Source organism: Bubalus kerabau, chromosome 13, assembly GCF_029407905.1.
Source record: "Bubalus kerabau isolate K-KA32 ecotype Philippines breed swamp buffalo chromosome 13, PCC_UOA_SB_1v2, whole genome shotgun sequence".
NCBI lineage: Eukaryota > Metazoa > Chordata > Mammalia > Artiodactyla > Bovidae > Bubalus > Bubalus kerabau.
This window is the reverse complement of record NC_073636.1, coordinates 44,718,539-44,746,055: the sequence shown is the minus strand read 5'-3', so window position 1 is coordinate 44,746,055 and position 27,517 is coordinate 44,718,539. Positions and strand designations below refer to the sequence as shown.

At 40.7% G+C, this 27,517-nt stretch overlaps 1 protein-coding gene and 1 long non-coding RNA gene across 2 annotated transcripts in view; one reads left to right on the top strand and one right to left on the bottom strand.

The window, feature by feature from the left end:
* The window catches only part of LOC129625614 (uncharacterized), a 145,313-nt gene extending 118,318 nt beyond the window's left edge, over positions 1 to 26,995 (top strand). Inside the window, exon 3 of the long non-coding RNA XR_008701557.1 lies at positions 26,876 to 26,995. This is a non-coding gene — a long non-coding RNA (uncharacterized LOC129625614). The remainder of the gene's footprint in view (positions 1 to 26,875) is intronic.
* LOC129625613 (ferritin heavy chain) lies at positions 1,530 to 2,381 on the bottom strand. The gene has a single exon (XM_055544161.1). It carries the CDS (start codon positions 2,154 to 2,156, stop codon positions 1,611 to 1,613), a length of 546 nt encoding a protein of 181 aa, XP_055400136.1. The 5' UTR covers positions 2,157 to 2,381; the 3' UTR covers positions 1,530 to 1,610.
* Positions 26,996 to 27,517: the final 522 nt, after the last annotated feature.

Here is a 27,517-nt window from a genome sequence, read left to right as displayed (position 1 = left end):
ACTTGTCAAGAGTGTTGCAGAGCCCCCGCCCATGTCCAGTGGGAAATGGACTCCCTGCAATAATGAGGAAGCCTCACACACAGTGTCTCACGAAAGAAGTCTCTCCACTTCATAGCCATGTCGAGGAGGGTGGAGTCTGGGCATGGAATTCTGCTCCTGAATCCACGGGGGCTGGGGGGACACCTCTTCTAAGTGGCTTCAGTGTGTGCGAAGGGGAAGGGGCAGAGTTTCAGGCGGGTGGTTGGTTTGAAGTTGGAGATGATGCCCCCACAGGTCCAGTCAAAGTAGGCTGGCACACTGAGTCTCCAGGTGAGAAAGGCTTTATCTCCCCCAAATCCCCTTACTCTGGATGAAAGGAAGACAGGCTTTGGGGAAAAACCAGAAGCGAGGGGTCTCTGCTTCTGTTACTCACTCACTCATTCTTTAAATAAACATTTGTGAATTATCTCTTATGTACCAGGTACTGAGTTAGATGCTAAGATATAAATACAGATAAGACACAGTTCCTGCTTCCAATAAGTACACATCCTAAGAAAGGAAGTAAGCCTTTAAAAATCATTATAATACACAGCAGTGCAGCTTGTAAGCGAGTACAAGGTATGATGAGCTGGAAAGAACATAATTTCAAAAGAGTCTTGGAAAGAATCAAGACATTTCAATTGCCATAAAGAATGAGATAAAGAACCTCCTCAGCCTCCAGGGAGAAACAAGAATATTCTGGGTGAAGAAAAAGCATCTGCAAAGCCCAAAAACATGACACAGCAGATATGTTCCCAGACTGGAGAAGGGAAGGGAGATGAGAGGGGAAGCCAGGTGGTGGGCTGTTGGAAGGAGGCGGAGCGACTTGACTGTTGCATCCCGTGAGTTTTATCCTCAAAGTGATGGACAGACATTCAGAAGCTCTCTAGGCTGGAGCCGGTAGGATTATCTGTGCAGATGAAGTGAGTGGAGTAAAGGGAGTATCCTTCAGGTGAGAAGGATGAAGACGTACTAAAGACAGAGAGAAGGACAGACAGTCCCTAGAACCTCTCCAATTTAAGAGGATTTTTGCTCATCAACTTGTTGGTTTTCTGTCTCAAAAGTATGCATTTTCTTGAGTTGAAGACTTCATTTTCTCTGGATTCCTGCCATATGGTGTTGCTTGGTGTCTTGGTTACATGTTGCCACAGAGATCTGAGATGGGTGGACCAACTTGGATCCTTTTTAAGGCTGCAGACAGAAAAATGTGAAAGTTCCTCAGAGATTTTGATTCTGGCATACAGTGTCAGAAAGTTCTAATGGTTCAAATGTTTTTCATTGGAATATTTGAAAAATACTGAAATAAAATTCCATATATTTTTATTTTTCTTATTATGGTTAAAGTGTCCAATCAAAGGAGAAAAAAAAAAACAAAACAAAAAACTCCAGCAAGTAATAGAGCCCTTTGTTAACTTTTTTTTTTTTTTTTTTGGGTACCAAATTACTTTATTTGAAGGAATGGTACTAAAGAAAGAACTTAAGTAGATGTTTTGTTACAACTTATAGAAAAGATGAAGGTAACCCAAATATGCATGCACTGCCTTGGTGACCAGGGAAGTCACCCCTGTGGCTGTGGGAAACCAGCCTTAGGCTTAGCTCTCACTGTGTCCCAGGGTGTGCTTGTCAAAGAGGTACTCTGCCATGCCAGATCCAGGGGCCCCCATCTTGCGCAGGTTGGTTATGTGGTCACCCAATTCTTTGATGGCTTCCACCTGCTCATTCAGGTAATGAGTCTCAATGAAATCACACAGATGGGGATCATTTTTTTCAGTGGCCAGTTTGTGCAGTTCCAGTAGTGACTGATTCACACTTCTCTCCAAGCACAGCGCACATTCCATTGCAGTCAGCCCATTCTCCCAGTCATCACGGTCTGGTTTCTTGATATCCTGAAGGAAGATTCGGCCGCCTCGCTGGTTCTGCAGCTTCATCAGTCTCTCAGCATGTTCCCTCTCCTCATGAGATTGGTGAAGAAAGTATTTGGCAAAGTTCTTCAAAGCCACATCATCACGGTCAAAATAGTACGACATGGACAGGTAGACATAGGAGGCGTAGAGCTCCAGGTTGATCTGGCGGTTGATGGCGGCCTCCGAGTCCTGGTGGTAGTTCTGGCGCACCTGCGAGGGGGATGCGGTCGTCATGGTGGGCGGCTGAAAATGGGCGGTGGTGGTGGTGGTGGCGGCGGCGGCGACGGCCGAGCGGCGCTGGAGCGGTGGCGGGGACCTTGGGCCGGTCGGAGGGCGCTGTCAAGTGGTGACGAGGGCTGGCTCTGAGTGGCCGGCCGGGGTAGGGGGGGACGAGCAGCCGGGTTCCGTTCAAGCACTGTTGAAGCAGGAAACCACGGCAACTCTCCGCTAAGACTGTCCCTTTGTTAACTTTTGAAAACAAATTACTCTGGGCAATTTCTCTGAGATAAAATACTTTTCTTGAAACAACAAAATTAGGGGGAATTTGTTGGAACTTAAGAATTAGAGAGATGTAGATTTGAGGTTCAAGACCCAGTGAGTATGGCAACATAAAAAATATCTCAGTTTTGCCTCTTAATATGATTTTTTTTTAATTTATTAACTTCTAAGCCTCAGTTTTTGCATTTTTCTCATAAATGGTGTATCTACTACATGGGTTCTGAAGTGAAGTGAAGTCATTCAGTGGTGTCCAACTCTTTGCAACCCCATGGACTGTAGCCCACCAGGCTCCTCCGTCCATAGGATTCTCCAGGCAAGAGTACTGGAGTGGGTTGCCGTTTTCTTCTCCAGGGAATCTTCCCGACCCAGGGATCGAACCCAGGTCTCCCGCATCACAGGCAGAAGCTTTAACCTCTGAGCCACCAGGTGTATATGGGGCATTTACCATGATTCCTGGCAGTAGGTAGGGTCTTTGGAGCGTGGTCCTTATTTTATCACTTCAGAAAGTTGTGACAATTTTATTGCAAGGTATTTTTTGTGATCTTGAGGCTATCATTGTAATATCATAAAATTATAACAGTCTAATCATTTCCAACACATTTCCCAAAGGCCACAAAGGAAAAACAAAATGACTTTTTATTGCCAACATATAGGAAAAATATTGATTTTTCTGTATCTATTTTGCAGCTGAGAGATCTTGTTACTGAACTCTCTCATCACCATTTCTACTGTTTTCAAGTGCATGATTTCATCATGGTTTAGCATCTCTGGTTTATAATCCATGTCAACCACAGTGCAGTCTCTACAGCTGTCACTGGAGGGGAGAGTACTGTCCTTGCTGGCAGCTTGCTCTCCTCTGGGCTTAGACATCAGTCCATTTGGCTATCACATGGGCTATTTGCATCAATAGCACTGGATGCAGCTGAAATTTAAATTTGGGTCGGGAATTGTCAGTTGCCTGAGAAGTGATTACACCTGACCGAGTATTGAGACAAAAACACATTGTGTGTACAGACAGTGCTCCCATATGCCATTTTAAGGTGGTACTAATTTTTAAATGTTTCCAACAGATCATACAATTTTTAAATTTAGAGAGGTTGTTGTAACAGATTCATGCATCATGTGTGAGAGATTATCACTAGACACTAAATACCTGTCTAAAGTTTCCATATGTCTTCCAAGAAGAAGTTCATTGACTCTATGCAAGTCAGTTATGAAAAAAGTAAACAAAACTACAGTTTTGACCAAACTGAAAGTACAGAAAAACGTCAATCTTCTCTAGAATCCTTGAAATTATAGCATCAGACCTAAAAATTATGAGGGAAGGTCATCAAAACCAATGAATCTACACGGAGACACACTTGATGGCCAAACATCATTCAGAAGAAAATCTAAACTAGGAAATGAAGATCACTAAGCTTAGATACAGATTGAACCTTATGAAAGGAGGCAGTATGTAATTGTATGAATAAAAATTGTCTTACTGCCTCCTAGAAAAAAGTATAAAATTATTTCAGTGTTTTATTTTTTAGGTAAATTGCTACAACTAAAGTGATTTTAAATAGTCCAAATGATTACATATTAGAATCAAGAAATGACCGCAGTTGTAATAGTTTTCTTTTTACTCTTCATTTCTGTAGACAGATTGGCACAATATCAGTAGGGAAGCAGTGGCTCTGCAGACGGTTAAAAACACGGACTCGGGAGCGAGAATGCTGAATCCCCTCTCCATCATTCATTGTCATGTGCAGGCTGAGCAGTGGGGGTGTAAGTGGGCCAAATGTCTTACAAAACAGAAGTTGGAAAGATGGACATCAAAATATATTTATAATATCTTCTTTCTTTTATTTACATTTAATTTTTCTTGTCTTGTTGCATTTACTACAAGTCTAAAGTGACATTAAATGATGACGGAAAATGCGTGTTCTTGAGAGGTACTTTCCCCAGACCATGAATAGACGTTCACTACATCTGCTTTACAACAGAACACCCTTTTTACTTTCAGGAGGATTAAGGTCAGCTAGATTTATTATCTTACTCTCTGGCACAGTTATTCAAATATCACGATACTTTTGTTTCCTGGTTCCTTCTTGTCTAGTCCACATAAAGGCTATCCGCCACCCCCACCACCCCTTTTTTTTAATGGAAGATTTCACCAGGCACATGAATATAATTCATTAGATCATCAGTTATGTGATCCTTTAACAGATAAATTTTATTAGATTTTTTTCAAAGCTAAATCATCCTGTATCAGACTTGTAAGAAAATAACTTGGGGGTAATTTTTAGAAATAACTAATCTCATTCTTTCTGTGTGTGTTAGGGGAAGGGATTATTTGGATTAAATGAACTATTTAAGAAAACCTCCTGCCAGTACTCCTAAGAAGAGCATTATCATCACTCATAATATCCCTTTTTTGGATAAAAATCGTACTAATTGGGAAGTCTAACACAGGAAGTCTTGTGGGTAACAAACATTCTACCTAAATGCCTCACCTCATCCTCCTTCTGAATTATTCTTGGGAGGTATTGAGCTGAGCTGTGTGTGAGCATTTCAGTGGCTTCAGTCATGTCTGACTCTTTGCTATCCCATGGACCATATCTGCCAGGCTCCTCTGTCCATGGGATTCTCTGGGCAAGAATACTGGAGTGGGTTGGTGTGCCCTCCTCCAGGGATCTTCCTGACCCAGGGATCGAACCTGCTTCTCCTGCATCTCCTGCATTGCAGGTGGATTCTTGACCACTTGGGAAACACACTGAGCTGAGCTATATTTTTTTAAGTTGTGTAGAAGGAAAATGGAAGGAAGTCATTCGGTGTCAGATTCACACACAAAAAGGTGTGATGTTCTTAAAAATATGATTATAACATTTCTTCTACCACAACACAGTATGGTATCACAGTCAGTGCATTCTTGTGTGTATATCCAGATAAATTAGCCTGTAGAATGGGTGTGTCCTTCATTGTGTATGAAACCTCACCACTGTCACATGCAGAGATGAAACATATGGGACCACAAGTGAGAGCAGAAATAGGACAGGCACACGATTGCATCATTCTGCTGGGTCGGTTGCACACAACAAGTGAAAGATGGGAGCAGGGACCCACACACCTGAGTCATTCTGGGCTCTGCTATTACATCTAGCCTCCTCGAGTGATCTGTGCAATGCAACCCAAATGAGCAGAGCTGGGCTGGCCCAAGCCTTACCCAAGGCTCCCATTTTTATCACATTTACAGCTTCTAACATGTACCTTGAAGGTGCCAACCTCCAGCGTTAAGAACTGAGAATGCCCACTCCCATCCTGCCTTCAGCACGTCAAGTTCTCTGTTAACAAGGTGCTAGGTGGTCCAAGAGATTCAGCTGCTTGCTTCTGTGGTATTCATTTTGCTTGTGAAAGTAAAAATTTGGTAATACGCTTAGTTAGGCATAATTTTGAATGTATCTTTCTTTTTTTTTCTTATGACTGTGCCTGATTTTATTAGCGGTGTGCAGGCTTTCTTTTAGTTGCAGTATGTGGAGCTTAGTTCCCTGACCAGCAATTGAACCCACATTGGAAAGCAGATTCTTAACCACTGGACCACCAGGGAAGTCCCTGAGCGTATCTTTCTTCTCTTCATTAAATGCCTCTGTTTTTTCTCAATATAGAGTCATTGGCAAGCTTTTACTTTCTGCCAAGGGAAGAGACTCATGTTTATACCCTGCACCTCAAAAAGACTCATTACTGAGTCAACCAGGTAAAAATCGATTGAGTCAGATAATCACATCATTTCTTTCTTTTTAACGTTTGCTATAAATATTTTATATTACACATTTTTATGAGCTTACATCTGAAGTATGAAACTGAGATAGATTCCAGGTTTGAAAGAAGAAAACGCTACAAATATTCTTCAAAGCTACATCTATATGCCAATCCTCTGTGGAGTTTCACCAGGGTTTTTGAACTAAAGTTTAAAGGGAATTGCATTTGTCTGAGCATTCCAAATTAGGTTATCATGTCTATTTATGACCGTCGGTTCCTGTCATGTAACTTGATTACGTGGGCTTGATCAGAAGTGACACATTGGATGATTTATATGATGTGTCAGCCAGCGAGATACAAAGGCTGATAATTTCCTGTAATTACCTTCAAAGGAATTTTGAAAATGGACTTTAAATAAATAGTATGGGGTTGCTATTTGAAGTAATTTTAGAATACCATTCCAATATATTACATGGAATTAAATAATCAAAGATGCAGGATGCTAACAAGAGTTTCCTAATTGGTTGAAAAAATGAAAGAATAATTTTTTTTTTTTTAATGGTACCTTCTTATGGTGAGAAGTTGGTAGAGATGACGCGGCCATTGCTCAACCCTCAACAGGAAGAGAGATTTTGCCGTGTCTCTCACTTTCCTGTCATGTCCTCTGATCCCTGGGTCATTTGTGCCTTTTGCTTTGCATTCACTTCTCTGCTCATTTCTTACCCAAATTCTCTGCACTTTTCACAGACAAGGAGGAAAATAAGCAACTACCAAGAAACCCTTCTTAACAACAGTGCCTTCCAGGGATCCCTGTCTTTTTAGTAACCCCCCCTGGAGATCTGTGCCAGCCTGTCCCCAGGCTCTAAGTCATCCTGACGACCTGTCCTGCAGGGCATGGGGGGGCCACAGAGCATGGCGGGGCCACAGAGCATGGCAGGGCTGGGCACCGTGGGCTACCACGCTCGGGTGTGACTTCCTGCCATGACATGCAGCAACGTGCCACGGCTTACTCCGCAGTCTCTTTCTTGATGTTTCCTTATTCCCACCTTTTGACCTGGGGACTTATTTCATTTTATAGTTTATTTCTCCATGTGTCTGGAGTACAGCCAGCATAGCAAGAGGGGAAGACAACAGGGTGCTTCAGAAAGTCTGACACACAGGCCTGGGTTTAACTTGAGTTCACCCATCTATTCCCTGAGGGATTTTGAACAAGGGACATGCCCTGTCTGAGGATCGCTTTCTTAATCTGTGAAGCAGTATCCATAGCACTTGCTTCACAGGGCAGTACTAGGTGGCCAAGCCCAGTCCCTTTCCAATCATTCTTATAAGACCTGGAACGAGCACTCAGTACATTTCCAGACACATTTGGGGCTCAGAAATATCAGGAGAGGAAAATATTGGCTGAGGAGGGAAGTTTACTTGCATTCTTGACTGAAATTCAGATTCCTAGCCTACTGCAGTGCCTCCAGTGGACGTGAGTTAACATTTTGCCCAGTTTTACTGGTTGCCCAAATCTTTTACCAACAGTCAGCTTTCCTGTTCAGTTTATTGCTTCATAGTAGAATTGATTTATCACTAATTTGCTTCTGCCTTTCCTCCATTTTTTTTTCCATAAGGCACACTTTTTTTTTTTAATTCTAATTAGATGATGATTTCTTGGTGGTCAGGGTGCATATTTTTTATTGCTCAGGCATTCACATTGGTAAAGCCAGCATGCTTAGCACATACAAGCTGTTCATTGTTTATTGACTAAACAGAGTGATGTACAGATGTCAGGAAAAATCTTCTGTATTCCTGTTAATCTATAAAGATGTTGAAGAGGGAAAGAAAATTGATGAATCGATATTTTGGCATGTGCGTGTCATAAGTCTGAGCTTCAGGAACTTCCCTGGAAGTCCAGTGGTTAAGATCGCAGGGAGCATGGGTTCAATCCCTGGGCAGGGAACTAAGATCCCATATGCCATGCCAAAAACAAAACAAACAAACAAAAAAACCGAGTTTCAGATAGCAGGGCTGGGATTTTCTCCATCCTTGTGTCTCAAGGTTCCAGAACCCCAGGGACTTAGCACATGTTATGACAGAAATGATGAGTGAATGAATGACTTCAGAGGAATTGAGGATAATATTCATCCTTCTGATGTATCATAACTTTCCTGAGGTCAGAATATCCATCATCAATTGCTTTGTCAGAAGTTGTCTTGCCCTCAGAAGGCAGTCATGTCTTGAGGAGTAGTTTCCAGCAAGTTGGGAGCTTGGCTCTTGGGAACGTATCTATTGTTTATATTAACCGGGTAGTTCATTGATTTATTATAGATCTCTGTGCTTGTGGAAGTGAGTGTGCCAGACAATGTAGTCTTTTCTAAGTTGGTTTCAATGCCAGAAATTCTACCGGGGTTAATTTCTATCTACTTCTTGCCTCACACATATACTTCAAAAGTTTTGATAAATCTCACTAGGTAACTGACACTTGCCAAAAAATAAGCACTTTTCAGGACACTGCTAAGCTAAACATCCTTAGTAGGATCACATGTTTTTACTAAAATTCACAGATTCTCTTAAGTGTTGAGCCATCACTTACTATTTAATTATTCACTTTATTCATTTGTTGAGCAAATCTTGGGAATGTTCTCCCTGCAAATGCCCAAAAATACTTGGATGCTCTCAACTTACGGTAAAAAAAAAATAGTAAAAGCTGTTTCTTGGGAGAAAAAGAATTTCTTCTTTAAAAAGGATAATCTCTGTACCGTATTAAGAAAGAATTGTTTTTCATCAAAACTGTTTATTCTAGCTCACTAAACCACCAGAGGTACCCTATTGAAATTGATCTGGTTGAGATGAGATTCTGAAGTATATTATTCTGCTTGCCTTGGACATCCCTAGTAGCAAGAAGGATCTCTGTTGGATCATGGAGAATCCATCTCGGTTTTCAATTGTGGAAGACCAGGACTCTCCCAGGACTGCTGCTCTTCCTACAGAACATTATGGGATGCCTTTGCCCAGCTTTGAGGATGTGTTAAGGGCCATCATACTAAAAGCATTCCATACCATGCTGGCCCAAAGAGCACTGCCTCGAATACACAGGGAATGTTTATTTTATTTATTTAACCTTCAAGATCCTTAGTAGCTGTTGTAGAAAAGTAAAGATTTATTCATCAATAAAACCCAAAGACTCCATTTACCAAATTTCCATTCTTTACTTTAATGCAATGTGTCTGTAGGGCTTTTAAAATTCATTTATAAAGTTAGAAATATATTCAGCTCTGCTGTCTTGGAGATAGATGGCCACATTATTACTTGTCTGTCAGATATAAGTAGGGCTATTAATAATGTAAAGACAGCTACTAAAGATTCCAAACGTGGGTGTTTCCTTTAGAGGAAATTGCAACTCTAACCTTTGAGTTCCTTTTGGAATCAATTACCTGACTTTGTGTGTATTGTGAAATACCTTTTTTTAGTTCGGAGAGCAAGACATAAGTTAATAGTCTTCAGAATATTTATTGAAAAAGGCAGAGGAAGCGTAAGAATATTAGTGCTAAAGGCTAGTGACTATGACATGTGTTTCAGATTGGGACCAACCTATTCAATATATTACACAAAGCACAGTCTGGATTCCTCTCTGACTGGCACATGGATTTACACAAGATGTCGGAGTTGGGGCAGGAATCGAACAAGTGAAAAGCTATCAACTGTTGTAGAAACATGAGATGCCTTCTTAGCCTACAGTTAATGTGTTGATACATACTCAGAGATGCCTTCCTTTCTCCTTACCACCACAATGAGTTCCAAAAAGAGAATATAATCAGAAAGCCAGTGTTAGAATAAATCTGAAGGTGGATTTTCTGGCTCACAAAGTCCAATTTCTTAAACACCCACACAGAGGCACGACTAGGTCCACACAGCAGCTCTCTGCCCCCTCTATCTTAGTATAAACCAGGTCCCCACATATGAACTGGAGACGTTATAGTATACAGCAGTTAGTACTTTCAAGTAAAGAATGTTCATCCATTTTCACCAGTAAATACGTTTTTATCACACCCTATCCTTGCTGTTAATAGATGAAATAGGAATGCATGGCTATTTTCTTTTAGAGGAAAAAATTCTTAAAGTTGATTTGAATACATGAGAATGGAGTCTGAAACATTCCTGGGTGCTATGAGGAACATGTGGATCTCAGAGAAAAGAAACGGAGGTCGCTACGGATCTGCTGCCCTAGCAGACTTCTGGCAGAAGTGGACGTGGATGCAGCTGACCGGATATGAGGGAGCATTTAGAAATACTTCAGTTATACATTGTCTGCGAAAGGGTTGACTCATCAAGGTCTAAGTGAATGTCTTTATTCATTCAATTGTTAAAGGAGCAGAGCTGGCTTACCAGGAAAATTTCCTTTCAGAACATGTTCATTCAGATAATTTTCAGACAATGGGTGATTTAAGACTTCACCAGTGAGAAAATAAGCAGTAAAATATACGTTCATTTTCATAAACTTCAAAGATAGCGTTGAATAATACCTTGAGATTTTGTTTTTTTCTAGTTGGGGGAAACTGTTAGGATTTTGAAATATGTGGACGTGGCCTTGATTCAGGAGAGTGGCTGACACAGCACCCAGGTTGATTGTTTTATGAGATTTCAATTTGTGGCTTCTACGTGATGACAATTTCCCTCACTGGGGACGTGCTGGGGACCCATGTGATGCAAGACTGTTCTCATCAGTTGGTGTGTCCTCAGGGTTGAGAAACTGCTTCGCTAAGAACAGCTGTGAGTGGACAACAAAGTTCTGCCAGGAAGAGACAATGTCTTATTTTTCTTTAAAATTCTGTATTCTGGCAGGGTTTCACTGCTCTGTCTGGGGGCAGAGGAGATGTCGAGCCAGAAGAATAATTGCAGATTTTCACATAATTCTTAAATGTACAGTATCTATGTTTGATGAAAGAGAGAAAACCACCCTGTTAGAATCTTAGCATCTGCTCTGGACAAGGACTGCATCCAGGAAGCTCTCTTTAAGCACTGCTCAAAAAACATGTGAAGGAAGGCCATGTCTCCTCTGGCATGAAATCTCTTTTGTCCTTGGAGAGTTTAAAGAATATTCATTCATGACTGATCTTCATTCACTTTTATCAATTATTTAGTTGTTAACAGGAGTTGACTGCCTAACGCAGATGCTGTCAAACATATTGGGGCAGCAATGCAGCTTAATAGTTAAGAATGTTGGTTTTGACAATCTTGCTGTGTTTTGAATCATCTCCTTCATTTGTCAGGACAAATCGCATTTTGAACAAATCTCTTGAATGATTCAGCTCTCATTTTCCTCATCTGAAAAATGGGTCAGTGACTGTCCCTGCCTCATAAGACTGTCTTGGAAATCAGATATAGACCAGAAGAAGGCTTTGTTTAACCGATTGTTGGTCTCCAGCTCCATCCTCAGAAGAGGATGCAGCTGTGTTTCTTTTTGAGCACGATGGAGAGCGCTTTCCTTTCCTTTCTCACCCTTTATCCATAAAGTAAGGGAAGCATGTCTGTTATTGTTCCTAACTCTTGAGGGCAGTTGTCGTCATCAGGGCAGGTGCAGGCAGCCTTGGGGACTGTCCTGGACTCTGCAACCCTCTTGACATGGTCTATATGTCAGTGTGCACCTTGAACCCTGGTGATGGAATTTGACTATCTTGGTATCTCCCCTGATTTTATGAAAGCCTTTGCTAAGTTGGGGTTTCATCACAGAAGCTTTCTTCACTTCTATTTGATATAGGTTATGGGTAAACACATCAGCCTGAGGTCTAATTTTGTCCTCTTGTTCCTGTTTTCATCAGTGTGTGAGTATTCTGTTTCAACATCCTTACAATGACAAGAATTTTAATTTCACCCACAGATGGAACTTAATTTTCATTTGTATAATTTTCATAGATGATGGATATGATCTTTATATTAGTGTTGATGTGCTTGGGGACATAGTGACCAGTATATTTGTGGAAAAGCAGAAATTTTAAAGATGTTGACCAACAACAAAAAAGTTTATTTCTTGGACACGGTGTACACTGAATTATTTTCACATATCATTCCTCTACTATAAGCTGAAATCATGTGGCTAGCATTTTCCAATTAAATGAATTATAATGTAGTCTTTCTTTTTAAAATCTGGTTTTCAGAAATAAAATGCACTAAGATGCCTGGCAAGGCAGGGATCTGAAGATGCTAACACACTCTCTGGACAGTTTCTTGTTTGAGTCAATGTTTACCTCTCAGCTTTTGTCTTAGTTTGGGTTGCTATAGCAGAATATTGTGGACTTGGGGGCTTAAACAATAGGAATGTATTTCTCTCAGTTCTGGAGGCTAGAGGTCCAAGATCAAGGTGCCTGCAAACCTGGTGTCTGGTGAGGACCTGCTACCTGGTTCCCCAGGCAGAGGTGGAAGCAAGCTCTTCCGTGTCTCTTCTTGTAAGAATGCCAATCCCATAGCAAGGGCTCCACCCTCATGAACTCATCACCTCCCAAAGTCATTGCCTCCTGACACCATTCTGGGTCCTGGGATTTCAACATCTGGATTTTGGGCAGACACAGACATTCAGCCCATAACAGCTCTTGACGCTCTTTTTATTTATATTTTCTATCATCATGTACAAAAAGTACCTATTCCTCTGAGGACAAATTAAGCATTTATTAATTTACAATGTATTATTTACTAATTATTCCATCCAAATTTATCATCAGACACATCTGGGTAGAATTTCAGTCAGCATATAGACTAAATATATGTTGTCTAATCTAAAAAAAATAAAATAAAACTCCAGTATCCTGTGATAAACTATTATGGAAAAGAACATGGAAAAGAATAGATATATATGTATAACTGAATCACCTTGCTGTACTAACACAAAATGATAAATCAACTATATTTCAATAAAAAAAGAATAAGAACTTCCTCAATGGTCCAGTGGTTAAGAATCTGCCTATTAACATAGGGGGCATAGGTTTGATCCCTGGTGCAGAAAGATCCCACCTGCTGCAGGGCAACTAAACCCGTGCACCACAACTACTGAAGCCTGTGCGCCTGAAGCCCGTGCTCCAAAGAGAAGGCCCTGCAGTGAGAAGCACGCACGCCATCACTGGGGAGTGGACCCTGTTCACTGCAACTAGAGAAAGCCTTCATACAGCAACGAAGATCCAGTGCAAGCAAAAGGAAATAAATAGATAAACTAATTTAAAAAAAAGAATCCCACTCAGCATTGAGTCCCAATACACTCATCTGGTGGCAAACAGTCAAAAGATTCCCAAAATTTTAACTCTATAAAAAGATATTTTTAAACAGAATTTACTTCTTAAGAAGTTTCTCATTTATATCCATGTTATATATGTTCCATACAAATAATTTTCATGTTGACCACTTTTTCACTTCAAGAATTATAAAATAAAAGTAATTTTCTTAAACATGTTAAAAATAATTTTCTTTAAGTGGGATTTGAACAGATTTTAAGCTTTTGGATGACTCAGTTGATTATTAAAAGCCAGGGTTTTGTTGTTGTTATCTATACAATATGATTTGAAATTATTTTTTTCCTCTTCCTGACCTTTCTAAGCCTCCTTCTAACATGATTGCTTTAGTCTCAAGTGGCTTTTCTAGTTTGCTGTTTTTAATCTGGTATTAAGTGAAATCTAGGTAATAGACAATAGAATTTATCTTATGCTGTCTTGAAAACAATATCTAGTATTTACACGTAATGGCAGAAGAAACATTTTTTTTAACCAATTATTTCTTGGTCTCAAATAATGTTTGTCAATACCATAAAAAATTTTTAAAGAAATTTATTAGCTTTTAAAGCCAATTGGCTTGTTCATCTTTTGCATCTGTTGTTTTGTAATTACACAGACAAGAGGAAAGCTTATTACTACCTGAAAAAGCAATATATTTCTAGTGAAAATGGAACCCTAAAGTGGATAGCAGATCTTTCTGAGTGACTTCCATTGGATATTTTTAGAGGTAGAGAAAGGAGAAATTATAAAGTGCAGGACTTAATTTTATTGAATTTTTTGGCTAAAAGTTAGCAGATTAAGGGGCTTCCCAGGTGGCACTAGTGGTAAAGAATCTGCCTGCCAACCTCTGGGTTGGGAAGATCCCCTAGTGGAGGGCATGGCAGCCCACTCCAGTATTCTTACCAGGATTATCCCATGGACAGTATAGCTTGGTGGGCTACTGTGACTTAGCACATTTAAATCAAAAGAATCTGAATAAAGTCTATGCTTTCACTAAAAAAAGAAAAAAAATCTAAGGGATTACTTTTTAAAAGCCATTTGTTTTGCTAATGAGCCAGGCAAAAGTAATAGAGACTTAAAAAACTAATCAAAAATTTTAAAACATATAGAAGACACAAGAAAGCAAATATTTAAAAGAGTTTTAGTGACTAGAGGTGAAAAAGGTGGAACTATTATTTTCATGTACTGTTGGTGTCATTGTAAATTGGCATCATTCTTCTGGAAAACCATTTGAGTCATAAAAATAAATATCTTCTTTGACTCAGTAATCTTATTTCTGGGAATTGATCCAAAGAAAACAACTGAAAACGAAGGCAAAAGCCACATGAACAGATCATATTCATTGTAGCATGTTTTCTAAGTATAAAAAGTGAGAAGTGGGTACACACAAAAAAATCAGAAAACAAATAAATGATGGGCAGGTTCTTAATGAAATATTATGCTGTCATAAGAGTCCTGAAAGAGACAACACAGAATGCTGTGCGGGGTCTGCATGACTTTCTCTGTGTTCCAATTAGCAGGAGGGGGACATGAAATTATTCCCTCTCCTACCTGAAAACCCTTTAGAGTAACAATAAAGAAGCCCAAAGAAGAATATTCATAAAATATCTGAGAGGAGAAAAGGTGAGCCAACAGCCAATCAGTAATATTGATAAACATGTAGAATGTGGAAAGTATTGAGACCCATGCATAAAGAACAGCAGTGCTAACTCCAGGCTGGACTACACAAGGGAAACAGCATGAGAGGAGGGGCAAGGTGCTCCCTCTGAAGGGTCCCTGAGACCCTCCTGTTGTTGCTTAAATGTGTGGGAACTGAGAGTGGGAAGTGGGACAGAGACTAACGTCAGGAATTGCAAAACTGTCAGTGGAAGAGCTCTGCAAGTCACCGCAGACACACACACACACACACACACACATACACACTACCTTCCTGGGTGGTACTTTCTTCAGGGCCAAATGAGATGCATAACTTGGGAAGGGTGAGGGCTGCGGTTGCTGGTGTTGACACCCTAAGGTCAAGCCTTTCTCCTTCTTTTAGGGATGGAGACGAGTGGGCCCAGATGTACTGCCTGCTTCCCAGGTGGCCATTCTATGCTGAACCCTCCAGTCACCACAGCTTCCCCAGGTGAGCAGGCATCACAGTCAGTCTGCCCATGTGAGGGGGAACTCTGTAGAGATAGATGTCAAAGGCTACAGAAGAAACTCTGAGCAGCCTCCATTCTGTCATGAACTAGTCCTTCAACTCCCAAGCGAAGGCAGACAACCAAGGGTCACCGGAGGAACACCTGGAGTGTCCCTCAAAAATTTTCTGGGATGAATAAATACTGTTACCAACTGTATATGTCACATAAAAAAACCAAGGACACAGAAAAGATTTTAAAAATCATCTCCTATTAGTAATATCTTTAGAAAGATTCAACAAGATAATGGTTCTAAGAAATAAGAAAAGACTATGATTAGAAGGGATTTAAAAATACCAAAAGAATTCTTGGATTGTTTTTTTCTTTTTTTTTCTTTTAATTTAAAAGCGATAGTTGTTACTGGTTCTTGAAGAAGTTTCTGCTCATGGGGATCTGAGAGTGATTCTCCCTAACTACCTTCTGTACATTCATTTTGTGGGTGCCAGTGGTTTGTCCTGTGACTCAGCTCTCTGATAGATTTAAGAAGAGTGGTTGATTTTAAGTTTGTTTAGCTTCTTTTCTTGTTTTATGGGTGAGACTGAAGACATCAATGAGCCAGAAACCATTTTTGTTCACATTTTTAGAATTTTTAGTAGAATGTACTTCAGAAATAGGAAAATAAAATTCCACTGAAGAGATTAAAGAACTAGACAAAGAAATCTGTCAGATTTTGGACAAAGAGATAAAGAAAGAGGAAATGAAACTAAACGGTCAATCAAGGAGTCAGTAGGAATCTACTCCAAAAAAGGAGAGAATCCAGGAAGTGGTGAGCTAATAAAATAGAGTAGAATTTGCTGGAACTGAAAAAAGGAGGGCCTCTAGACTAAATTGTGCTGATGAGACCATGAAAAAGAATTGACATGTAGATACAGCTTTCTGAATTTTGGGCTTGCAGAGGATAAAGGACATATTTAAAGCCTCCAGAGAGAGGGAGGATAAATTTGCATTACTTGGAAAGAACAACATACTGGCACTGGGGGCTGGTTTCTTAACAGCAACAGTGAAGTTGGTGGAACCTTGCATCAAAGTTCTGGGGGTTCATCATTGGAATCTAGAATTCTGTCATCACAATGTCCACCAGTTGAGAAAGTAAGAACTATCACATTTCATCTAGGATTGTAAATGGAAATATCAATAGCAATAATATAAAACAACTATCCCTTTCATGTACAAGATGGTAAGAATTGCTGGGTCCTGGAGGAAACTGGAGGATGTACACAGGCTCTGCCCAGGGGTAGGTGCACCCAAGGAAGTTCCATGAAACTAAATCTAACAAACAGATGGGCAGGTGACTTCTGACTCATACTCCTTGTGGACCAACCTGAAGGAATCAATTGTAAACAGTTGAACAGTGCTGCTATGAACATTGGACTGCATGTGTCTTTATGAATTAGTGTTTTTGGTTTTTTTTTTTTTTTTTGAATATATACCCAGGAATTTCAAATCATGTTTGCAGTACTTGACAGGCTTCATTTATATTAATTAATAATTAAACAGATTACAGTCATTTATATTACATACATCAATAAAATGCTCCATAAGGGAATTTGCCCCAAAAATTATTGACTGTTTTTATATCTTCATACATTGGAAATAACAAAAAATGTTTTAAACATACTCAATTCCAGAAATTTTATTTAATCAATCTTTTTTCTAGTCACTCAATTAACCTAAGAGAATGATTTTTCCCTATGTTGAGATAGGAATAAAAATTATTGAGAAGTACAGCTGCAAGGATTGGAGTATTTACATCTATTCTGGCAGAGTTACAGAAGCAAAGGATTAAAGTGAAAAATGGTATCAAATTACCATCCAGCACTGCCTGGAATGGTAACTAGGATGTCCTTTCTTGCAGAAAAAGACTTCAGTTCACTCCTTTCTCCCACCCTCTTTCTTCCATCTGCATTTAATGTGGCTGCTGAACTCTATTTCCCATAACCTTAGTGGTGATGAATCAAAAGGAAGTAAATATTTGCATTAGTATGGGAACTTTGTAAAAGAAGTACTCGCGGGATCCAGCTGAGGCTCCACTTCCTGGCAGAGAGGCTCCAGGCTCCAAGTGCCCCAGGTTTAAAATGCATGAAGCCCGCACTTGCAATGATATTTGAAAAGGGATTAAACTTTGTCATGAGTCATATGCTTAAGGTCTTTTCAGACAAAGGCTGCTAAAAATAGATGTTAAGAACAATATCTTTCATCTTGTTAATAACTCATTTTAGACAAAGTCCCATTCACTGCGTAGAGAGGACCCTCTGACATTCTTATCTAAGACTGGAATTCCAAGCTCATCAGACTTTCCTGAGAAAGTCTATCCACACATGTAAGGGCGCTTTGGTTTGTTCACATTAACACTTAAGTTAGTTTAAGTTATCTATACTTAGGAAAACTCCATTGTCTCTGATTATCATTTGGAAAGTATTAATGGCAACAATTTCACCTTATTAAAAATGTCTAAATAATAACATTTATCAAGGAATAAGAGGCTAAGCGCATTACTCTGCAAATGTGAATTGCTTTTGACTCCAAAACTCCTGGAGGACTAATAATCTAGAAAAAATAAATGAATATAAGTTTGTCTCAAAAATTCCTGATGTACTATAATTTCATTTATTACTTATTAAAATTTTAGATGCTCATTATCCTGCCTTTTACAAGTTTTTATACTTAGAACTCAAAATCACAAATTTTCATATACACAAATATCCATGTATGCGTTTACATAACATTGCAGCAGTGATCTCGCCTCCTGTTGTGACTCAGAGCTGATACTGTTAAATGTGAATGTGAAATGATGGTTAGATTTTTTGTGTCTTCTTTTGAGCTGTGGGAGTCTGTAGACCATGTTCAGATCCCCAGTGTGTCTTTGACTAAAATAGCAAATGCATTCTGTATTTTGTCCTGAAAATCCTTACAGCAGACAAGCTTCTCTATGTTATGTCTAGAGAAATCAGTTTGTCAGTTCTGACAGGTGGAATGTTCTGATTAGCTCCTCTTGGTAACACCCCACCCCTCCATAATGGAGCGGCCTGCTGAGGTCTGGGAAGGGCTTGTCTGGCCTGTGTCCTAACATATTTGCAGCCCCAGGGCAGTGGGTGCTGGACGACAGGAAGGAGGGACAGGGCGCAGGCTGGCAACCTGTCCCCCTGCAGCCTCAGAGCCTCCCAGTGAACAGCTGGGCTTCCTCACAACATGGTAGCCTCATACAGTGGGACATCACATGTGTAACCAGGATCCCAGAAGGCAAGTCCCCAAAGGCACAGGCCTTCTCTGCTTTCGAAGCTACTATATCGACTCAGTGACTCAGGTCCCTTTAGACTCAGTGCTGGAGAAACAGGTTCACCTCTGAATGGGAGGGGAGTTGAAGTCACAAGACACAGGAGGACAGGAGACGTTACTGTGGTCATCTTTGGAAAAACACAGTTAACAATGTTCTATGGGAAACATGACTGTTCTCTCAGAAAGGATTAAGCCATTTCCTTCTCTAACATGCATTAGAACCCTAAGTTTCCTCTAAAGCACAGCTGGTATGGTATAGAAGATGCTCTCTTAAGTTAAAACCCAGCGTGAGGGAATGGAGGGAGTGACATGTCTCAGAAGCAGAATGTTCTGAAGAGAATATTTCAAATGATAAGATGGCTGCACAATTGTGGGCCTGTCAAAGAGCCATCTGAACCCTCACTGGTTCTGGGAAAGACAACTCAGTGATTAGTGGAAGACAGTGTTTCTTGGCCTCTTCTCTGTTTTAATCAAATGTTTCACTGAGAGCAGCAGAGACAGCCACCATTCCTTTCAAACCCTAATGATGAATGAAGCCAGGCACAGGAAAAATCTCTCTGGCAGAAGCTGCTGGCTCTTCAAAACACTCTGAGTCCCCTTTAAGCCACCGGAATGAAGACCGTATTTCCTGGACTACTGTGGTAGGCAGAATCTAAGATGCCCCAAGCCTCCTCCCTGCTGATCCAAGCCTCATAGAATCACCAGGATTGTGAAAATGATGGGTTAGCTCTCCTGTGATTGGATTAGGTTCTACGTACCTTGATTTTAAGACAGAGGATTATCCCAGGTGAACCTCACCAAACCAAGTGAACCCTACCTAACCAAGTGAACCCCACCTAACCAAGTGAACCCTTGGAAAGAATTGGGGTTCTCTGAATAAATGTTTGTGGCAGGAGAGAGACCACGAGGGGATTTCCCCGAGGCTCAACATGAAGTTGGAGAGGAGCACCCAGGACGGAATTTGGGGGCTCCAGAGTCGAGAACTGCTGCCAGCTGATGCCAGCAAAGAGGTGGGGACCAGATTTTGGCCCTGCTAACAGGTATGTAGTGTAACAGAATCATGTGTTGTTGGGTTTCCCTAAAACTCAGCATTTCACAATTCTTTTTGATCTGGATACACTTCCCATCCCCCATCTCTAAACCCCTTTATCCAAGATGTACCACCCTTACCTTGAGGAACACAAGTGTGGATTTATTGCTTTGGATCATAAAGTGAGTAGTCACTCAGTGGTGTCCAACTCTTTGTGACCCCATGGACTGTAGCCCACCAGGCTCCTCCGTCCATGGAATTCTCTAGGCAAGAATGCTGGAGTGGGTAGCCATTTCCTTCTCCAGTGGATCTTCCTAACCCAGGATTGAACCCAGGTCTCCTGCATTGCAGGCGGATTCTTTACTGTCTGAGCCACCAGGGAAGCCTTGGATTATAAAGTTCTGATCAAAGATAAATCTACAGCCATGTGCCACTGAGTGAAGATCATCAAAGGTGAGTTTGTTCCCACGATGGAGACGCCTTCTCTAAAGCCGTCCATCACAGAAATAAAACTCTTCCTAAGTGTAATAAGGGGAAACAAATTAGTAACCCAAAATGCTACCACCACTTCAGTGAGCTCTCTGTGTTTATTGTTATTTTTGGAGCAGCTTTCTTCATGAGGGAAAGAAGTACAAAAGGGGAGCATTGTCAAACTTGTGCATTTTAATGAGATGATAGTAATCCAATAAGGAAGCAGTTGGATTATGATTCAGAAAACAAATACTATAGAATCTAATGGAAAACTTAAAACATATATTTTGGTGCTTTGACTTCAAAATGCTCTAAAGGCAGAATTCAACTGCAGCTCTGCAGTGTGGGGCTCACAACCCCCTGTAGTTTATCCAGTGTTCTTGAACACTGAGTAACAAACTGTTAGGTGACCCCAGTGAATCATGCAATGTGGAGTTCGGTCCCCTTGTCTGTGCGTGGGTGGGACCTGTGACGTGTCTGTAACCAGGAGAGAATGGCGCAGATGACGAATGCCACTTTCTTGATTAGGTTACTGTGTGTGGTCAAAGATGGTGGGGTGTCTTGTTCTTCAGGACTCGGTCTTGGACCAGAGTGAGACCACCTTGGAGAAGAATGCTACCACATGGCTGGGGACCAGGGGCTGCCCTCTAGGACTTGAGGGCAGCCTCTACCTGATAGGGAGTTAGAAGCCAGGGACATACAGTAGGAAAGAAAGGAATTCTGCCAACAGTCTGAATGTGTGATCAGGGTTCCCCAGAGAAACAGAACCAGTAGGATAGAGAGACATAAGAGGAGATTTACTATGGGAGCTAGCTCACGTCATTTTGGAAGTCCCACTATCCACCATCTGTAAGCTGGAGACCCAGGAAAGCCAGAAATGTAATTCAGTCCAAGTCGGAAGGTCTACAGACCTGGAAGGTGGCGGTTTAATTTCCAGCCTGAGGCCCATGGCCTGGAAAACTGGACCTTGCTTCTCCGGAGCAGGAGAAGATGGATGTCCAGTCCCAGCAGATAGCAAGCTGGCCATCCTCTGCCTTATTGCTCCATGTTTGGGTCACACCTAGCACATTGGGGAGTGTGCTCTTCCTCCCTCAAGTCTATGGATTCAAACGCTAATCTTTCCCCAAAACACCCTCACAGATATGCCCAGAAATAATGTTTTCCAATTTTCCAAGGGATAATTTTGCTTCTTAACTTAGGTTTGCAATTGTTCACTCTCAGGTGAAAATTGCTGGCCATTGCATTTTGTAAAGCAACTACCATCACGAAGGTGCCTGAAGGCCAGAGCCCACTTGCACATCAAATGCTGGCCCACAGCCTCCGTCCACAGGGCGCTTTCCTGTGGTCAACTTTGGGTCATTGTAGCAGCCTCACCCAGCAGCAGAGCAGCCAGATAGGCAGGGCCTGTTATTTTCTTCATCTCTCTTGTGAAGGGACCTCAGGAGAAATGTCAGGAAGATTTCATGGACATTTTGTGCAAATCAGTCAAGAATTTTTAAATGTTCTCTCTCCATGTATATACATATGTGGAATCTTTCAGTTTTTTCCCTCAGTTTCCAGTAAGAATACTTAGCTATAGCTTTCACTCTGAGATTTATTTTTAGGCAGTATTAAGTTGCCTTATGATTTTGACATATGACATATAAGTATATGACAATAAGTAAAGAAATAAATAATAAGTAAAAATAAGTTTACTTCTGAAATACCTTTTGGTGTAAATATATATCCATTTTACAGGAGGGTCAAATGGGCTCATTTGCAATGTTATCCCAAAGTTCTTTGTCCTTTGTCTCCAAACCCAATGGTTTTGAGACCTTTGTTCTTACTTAGCTGATGGCCCAACATGTTCCACATTAACGTGTTCTATGAAGTCAGCTCAGATTTTATAAGACTTTAATTTATGTACTAAGTATGTCTTAACAGGTACTTAAAAGTGCAATGGTTGAATTACAGGTAGAAAAAGGGAACAGGCAAATTGCAGTTTAGTATAATAAAGTTTCATATAACCATATCAATATTAGACTTTAAACCAACAGGAAACTAATTTAGGACACTAAATACATACCAGCGTGACATGAGTCATTTCCCCTCCACTAAGGCAGCCCAAACCCTCACTTCCTGTCTTGGGGTATATCTGCACAAACTAGCAGATTTCACATCTCAATTCTGTGTGCTTAAGTTCCTCAAAAAAAAATCTCAGTTCAAGTTTGTTCCTTCAGTGGAATTTTAAATAATTCCAAGAATGAGAGTAACTAACACCAAGTATCAGATAGTAGTAGAACAGTTTCACTTTCAACAATGAAATTAGGCACCAGTTAAAATGTGCAGATATTGTGAAAGGAAAAGTGAAGAAGTATTTGTGCCTTAACAAAATAAAAAGATTTGCACTGAACTAAGACACACAAACAGAGACTCACAGACACATATAGACAGACACACACACACACAAACACAGCAACACAGAAACAGACACACTGACAAGCACAAACACAGCAATGCAGACATATACACACACAGACACACGTAGACAGGCATGAACATAGCAACATGCAGACTCACACAAACACGGCAGCACAGAAGCAGACACAGAGAGGCAACACGGCAACAAACAGACACATATGCACAGACAGAAACAAGCACACACATGTGCACAAGCAGTAACACAGACATACATGTATATATACATAGGCACACAGAAACAGACACACACACGCTATGATGATGAATGCCCCTCCACTTCCATTTCATGATAACACTAATAACCTGATACTTTCTTCAACACATTAGCCTATTTTATGTTCAAAAGTGAAAGGAAAAAATTGCCATGCTTTTGAGACTTTAACACCTTTTCATTTTGGCCTTAATGAACTGCCTGCTCTGCCCTCTCTTTTCCTTCCAGGCAAGGATCCTGGCATGTTCAGGTATTTCCCCACAATTTAGACCTTTCTTCTTTTGCGTGACGTATCACACCATTGGCTTGTGAGTGTCGTATATTGATGGCACATGGCACGTAACTACACAGGCTCCTTTAGGGCCACTTACAAGGAGGTTTTCCAGAGAACGAGTTTGGACACCAACCAGAGTGATCACAGCTCGTCTGTGGACCAACCTTAGCTGGATATCAATTACACGATATACTACATTTGTGAACCTGGTAGGCAGAAATGAGTTCAGTGTTTTCAAATAATAATTAAGGCACAAATATTCATTAATCGTCTATTATAGGGTCTAAGAATGGAAGAACGCAAAGATAAGTGGTCTATGTCCCTCCTCCAAGGAGTTTAATTATTAATTAGACTGAAAAGACATGTACTTTTTTTTCAACCCTATGATGAAAAAAACATTGTGACTAAATCATCAAATGGTCAGGAGAAATAACTCACTGCTAAAAAATTCAGAAACTACAGAACAATGGCAAAGATGTTTTCTCACAAAGCTATTCGGTAGTTTAAATGTTTTAAATTTGGCATGTGGGCATCTTTTAGAAAAGTTTCAAAATATCAAATTTGATTCTGAGCCTGGATGGATTTGATAACCCTGTGGAAGACATAACGATTCTTGCTTTGTTAAGGAAATAGGAGGCATTTGCAATGCCATGTTGCTCCGGCACCATCTCTACCGAAACACCTCCTTCTACTGTCCCAGTACATCCACGCCTGGATTCACCCATGGGAAAAGGCAGGACTGCTGCATCAATGTCTGTGCTGAATGACATTGCTCTCCTTTGTCTAAAAAGTCCACAGCGCCTAAGCCAGGAAACCTGCCGCTTGTTACCAGCCAGACCAAAAATGTTGTTTTCCTCAGGCCCATGTGTGCAATCTCAAAATTCAGTTTGAAGACAAACATTTCTTTTTCTCATTACAATATTATTTAGAAAAACTTACTATATTGTAAGTAATTGCCCAATTGTCCACTTCCCTCATTAGACAACAAGGTCTCTAAAGTCAGTCGCTGTGGTTTATTCACCATTGTTTCCCTGAAATAAAAATTATTTTGACCCTATTTCATATCATTCACAAAAATGAATTCCAGATGGGTTACAGATACAAATGTGAAAGGAAAACAAAAAAACCCTAAAAGAAAATGTGAGGATATCTTCATGCCCTTGGGATGAGTTCTTAAAAAGAAGACCTGAATATAAAGGGAAAATTTGTAAACTTGCCCTCATATGATTAAGAACTTTCATCAAAAGATGCTATTAGCGGAATGAAAGAGCAAGCCACAGACTAGGAGAAGATATTTGCAATTCAAACAGCACCAAGGATTTATGTCCAGAATATATAAAGAAGTTCTACAAATCAATAAAAAAGACAGACAATCCCATGGAAATACACTCCAGAGATCTGAACAGCCACTTCACAAAAGAGGTTCTACAAACAGCCAATAAATATAAGAAAAAGTGTCCACCTCATTAATCACAAAGAAATGCAGCTTAGAGCCAACGAGATCCCACTAGGCACCAGCCAACTGAAGTGGCTGAAATGTGGGTTGGGCAGCAGGCAGACCAGCTTGTACTCTCAGCCACTGCTGATGGAAGGAAATACCCACGGGTGAAACTGCTCCGTGGTTGCATTCTGAAACAGGAGATAAACAGAGGGTGTCACCAGCAATTCTTTCCTAGGAACGTATCCCACCAAAATGAGGACACACGTTCACCCAGAGATACATCCAAGAATCTTTACATCGGAACTCTTTATGCCAACTCCAAGAGCCAACCAACACATTTAGGAGGGATAAAAGGATTGTGGTTTATTCAAACGCTGGGAAAGCTTCCTAACAATTTTGAAATGCAGAGACTCATCTCATGTGTTAAAGTCCAGATAGCAGAAGCCTTTGGGGGAGGGCAGGGACCTGGGGCTGAGGGTGGTGTTTTATTTCCTGATCTGCATGGGGGTGACATGGATACATTTGCTTCGGGAGAATTTTTCACTTCATGTACATCAGTTGTGCACATTTTTATGACTAACTTGTCCACTTTTCAGTATGGGAGCTATACTATGGCAAATTTCACTAAAATTATTTGCTTGTGCTCAATGGCAATTAAAATTCTAAAATTATTTTCTAAATCAGTGGTTCCCAACCTTTTCATGGAAGACAATTTTTCCACAGACGGGAGCAGAGGCATGGTTTCAGGATGATTCAAGTGTCTTATATTTATTGTGCACTTTATTTCTATTATTATTGCATTAGCTCCACCTCAGATCATCAGGCATTAGATCCCAGAGGTTGGGGACCCCGTTCTAAATAAAGAAATGGCAATGCCATGAGAAACCCACTGATTTGGATGTGATGAACAAGAAAGAAGAGTAAGAGCTTGGTGAGGTCACACATTCCCCATCACTCTGGAGAGATGGAATGGGGGTTCCATGCTGGTTAGACGGAGCAGTCTGAGTTTTTTTGCCCCATCATAGAAACTTTTCATAATGATGTGTTTATAAGACTTCTTCTGCTTCTTCCATGCCTGTTAAAGATGCTGACATTAAGAGGCTGCATTGAAGTAGGAAGATGAGCTCTGGGATGCAAGGGTGACTGTGGGCTATAGCGGGCCTGTGACCTCACAATGTTTACCAGCCACTGTTCACCTTGGTCATTCATCTGCCAAGTGCTTAGAGCCATCTCAGCTATGAAAACTGCCGTATGGGCCCCAACTCTATTCTTTTTTCTGTTCATCATATTTGATTAATATCATTTGAAATATCATTAAGTAATTTTAATGCAGGTGTGTGGATCCAAAGCTACTCTAGAGCTTTCCTGACATAAACATTGACAAATTACGTGCGATTTTAAGTTTGTGCAAGTGATTAATCTGCTCTTCTGTGGTTGAAATTAATTATTACTTTCATATTTACATGACTCATTCTGATATGTCTGATCATTAACACGCTGCCATTTGCCCCGTATCATTTTTAAACACAATATTGTATATTTAATGTACAACAAGGACAAAGAACAGGAGGGAATCAGATCGGAACTTTCATATTAGGTGATGTTATTAAAATTTTTATGTATTCTGTCTTCATAGAAGCTTAATGGGATAGTAGCATCACTATAATTAAGTGGACTGGTATATACTTTCCCCCAATTTATCTGTAAGTGCTAGCATGATTTACTTATGAAAAATATATTTGGAAATTTCCACTTCCTCTTACAAGCTCTCTTATGGGAGTAAGTACAGAGGAGGCTTTTAGAAGGTCGCACGTATTCAGTAGGAAAATTCAGGGACCGGAGGACTGACAGCCAACCTCACAGGACCTGTTGTGACTTCCTGCTGGTGGGAGGACTCACCTGCACCAGGTCAGACAGATGGGTGTTCAACTTGCTTTCCAAGGAACGAGGCTCTGTAACTTGGGAACAATCTATGATGCTGGGGCAGCTTTATCATTTGAGAACACATAGTAAAAATAACTTCAGTCCAAGCTAGAGCAAGAGCGTCCATTTATCAGGACCTATGCGGTCCTGAGCATTGTTTAGGTTCTCTACTTACACTGTCTTATATTTATTGTCATTTCCTTCTTATAGTCAACAAAACGGAGGCTTATGTCGCCTAAGGCTGGAGCTGGACCGGGTCTGCATGCTGGTGAGGAAAGTGAGATCTGCGTGTGGTGAGAATGTGAGTGATGAGAATAAAACTTAATATACTCGTGTAAATGTCCTTGCTTTGGGGGTGGGGGCAGGAAATTGTATGCATTGTTGCCTGCCTTGGCAGATACAAGTAGGCAGACTCTATATTGAGTGACTTCTAGCTGTTTTAGGTTAAAGCTGATCCTTCAAGTGTTCCTGCTGAAGGGTGTCAGTTCTTGTTTTCTGCAGCTACACTTGGGCATAGTGGAAAGGCACGGAGTGTCCAGTGAGACACTGATGGACATGGACAACCTTGCAGGTGGATTGCTGAAGAACAATTATTAAATGATACCAGCTGGATTTTCACTGTTATTCCCTGCATCTGTGTATTCGGTTCGGCTAATGTCCATTGCCATGTTGCTTCAGGTCCAAGCATCCTTTCCTTGGTGGCACTGAGTCCACCAACAAGTCTGTTAAGTGCGTTCTTCACCTGTGGTACCCTGGAACTCGCACTTTTTGGGTCAGCATGGTATTTGACCTTTTCTTACAATTTCCATCTCTCCACCATCCCTTCACGTCCATGGTCTGTCTTTTCCACCA

What these genes read in the sequence shown, in the direction of transcription:
- LOC129625613 (XM_055544161.1), bottom strand. Translation starts at nt 2,156, where the DNA reads ATGACGACCGCATCCCCCTCGCAGGTGCGCCAGAACTACCACCAGGAC.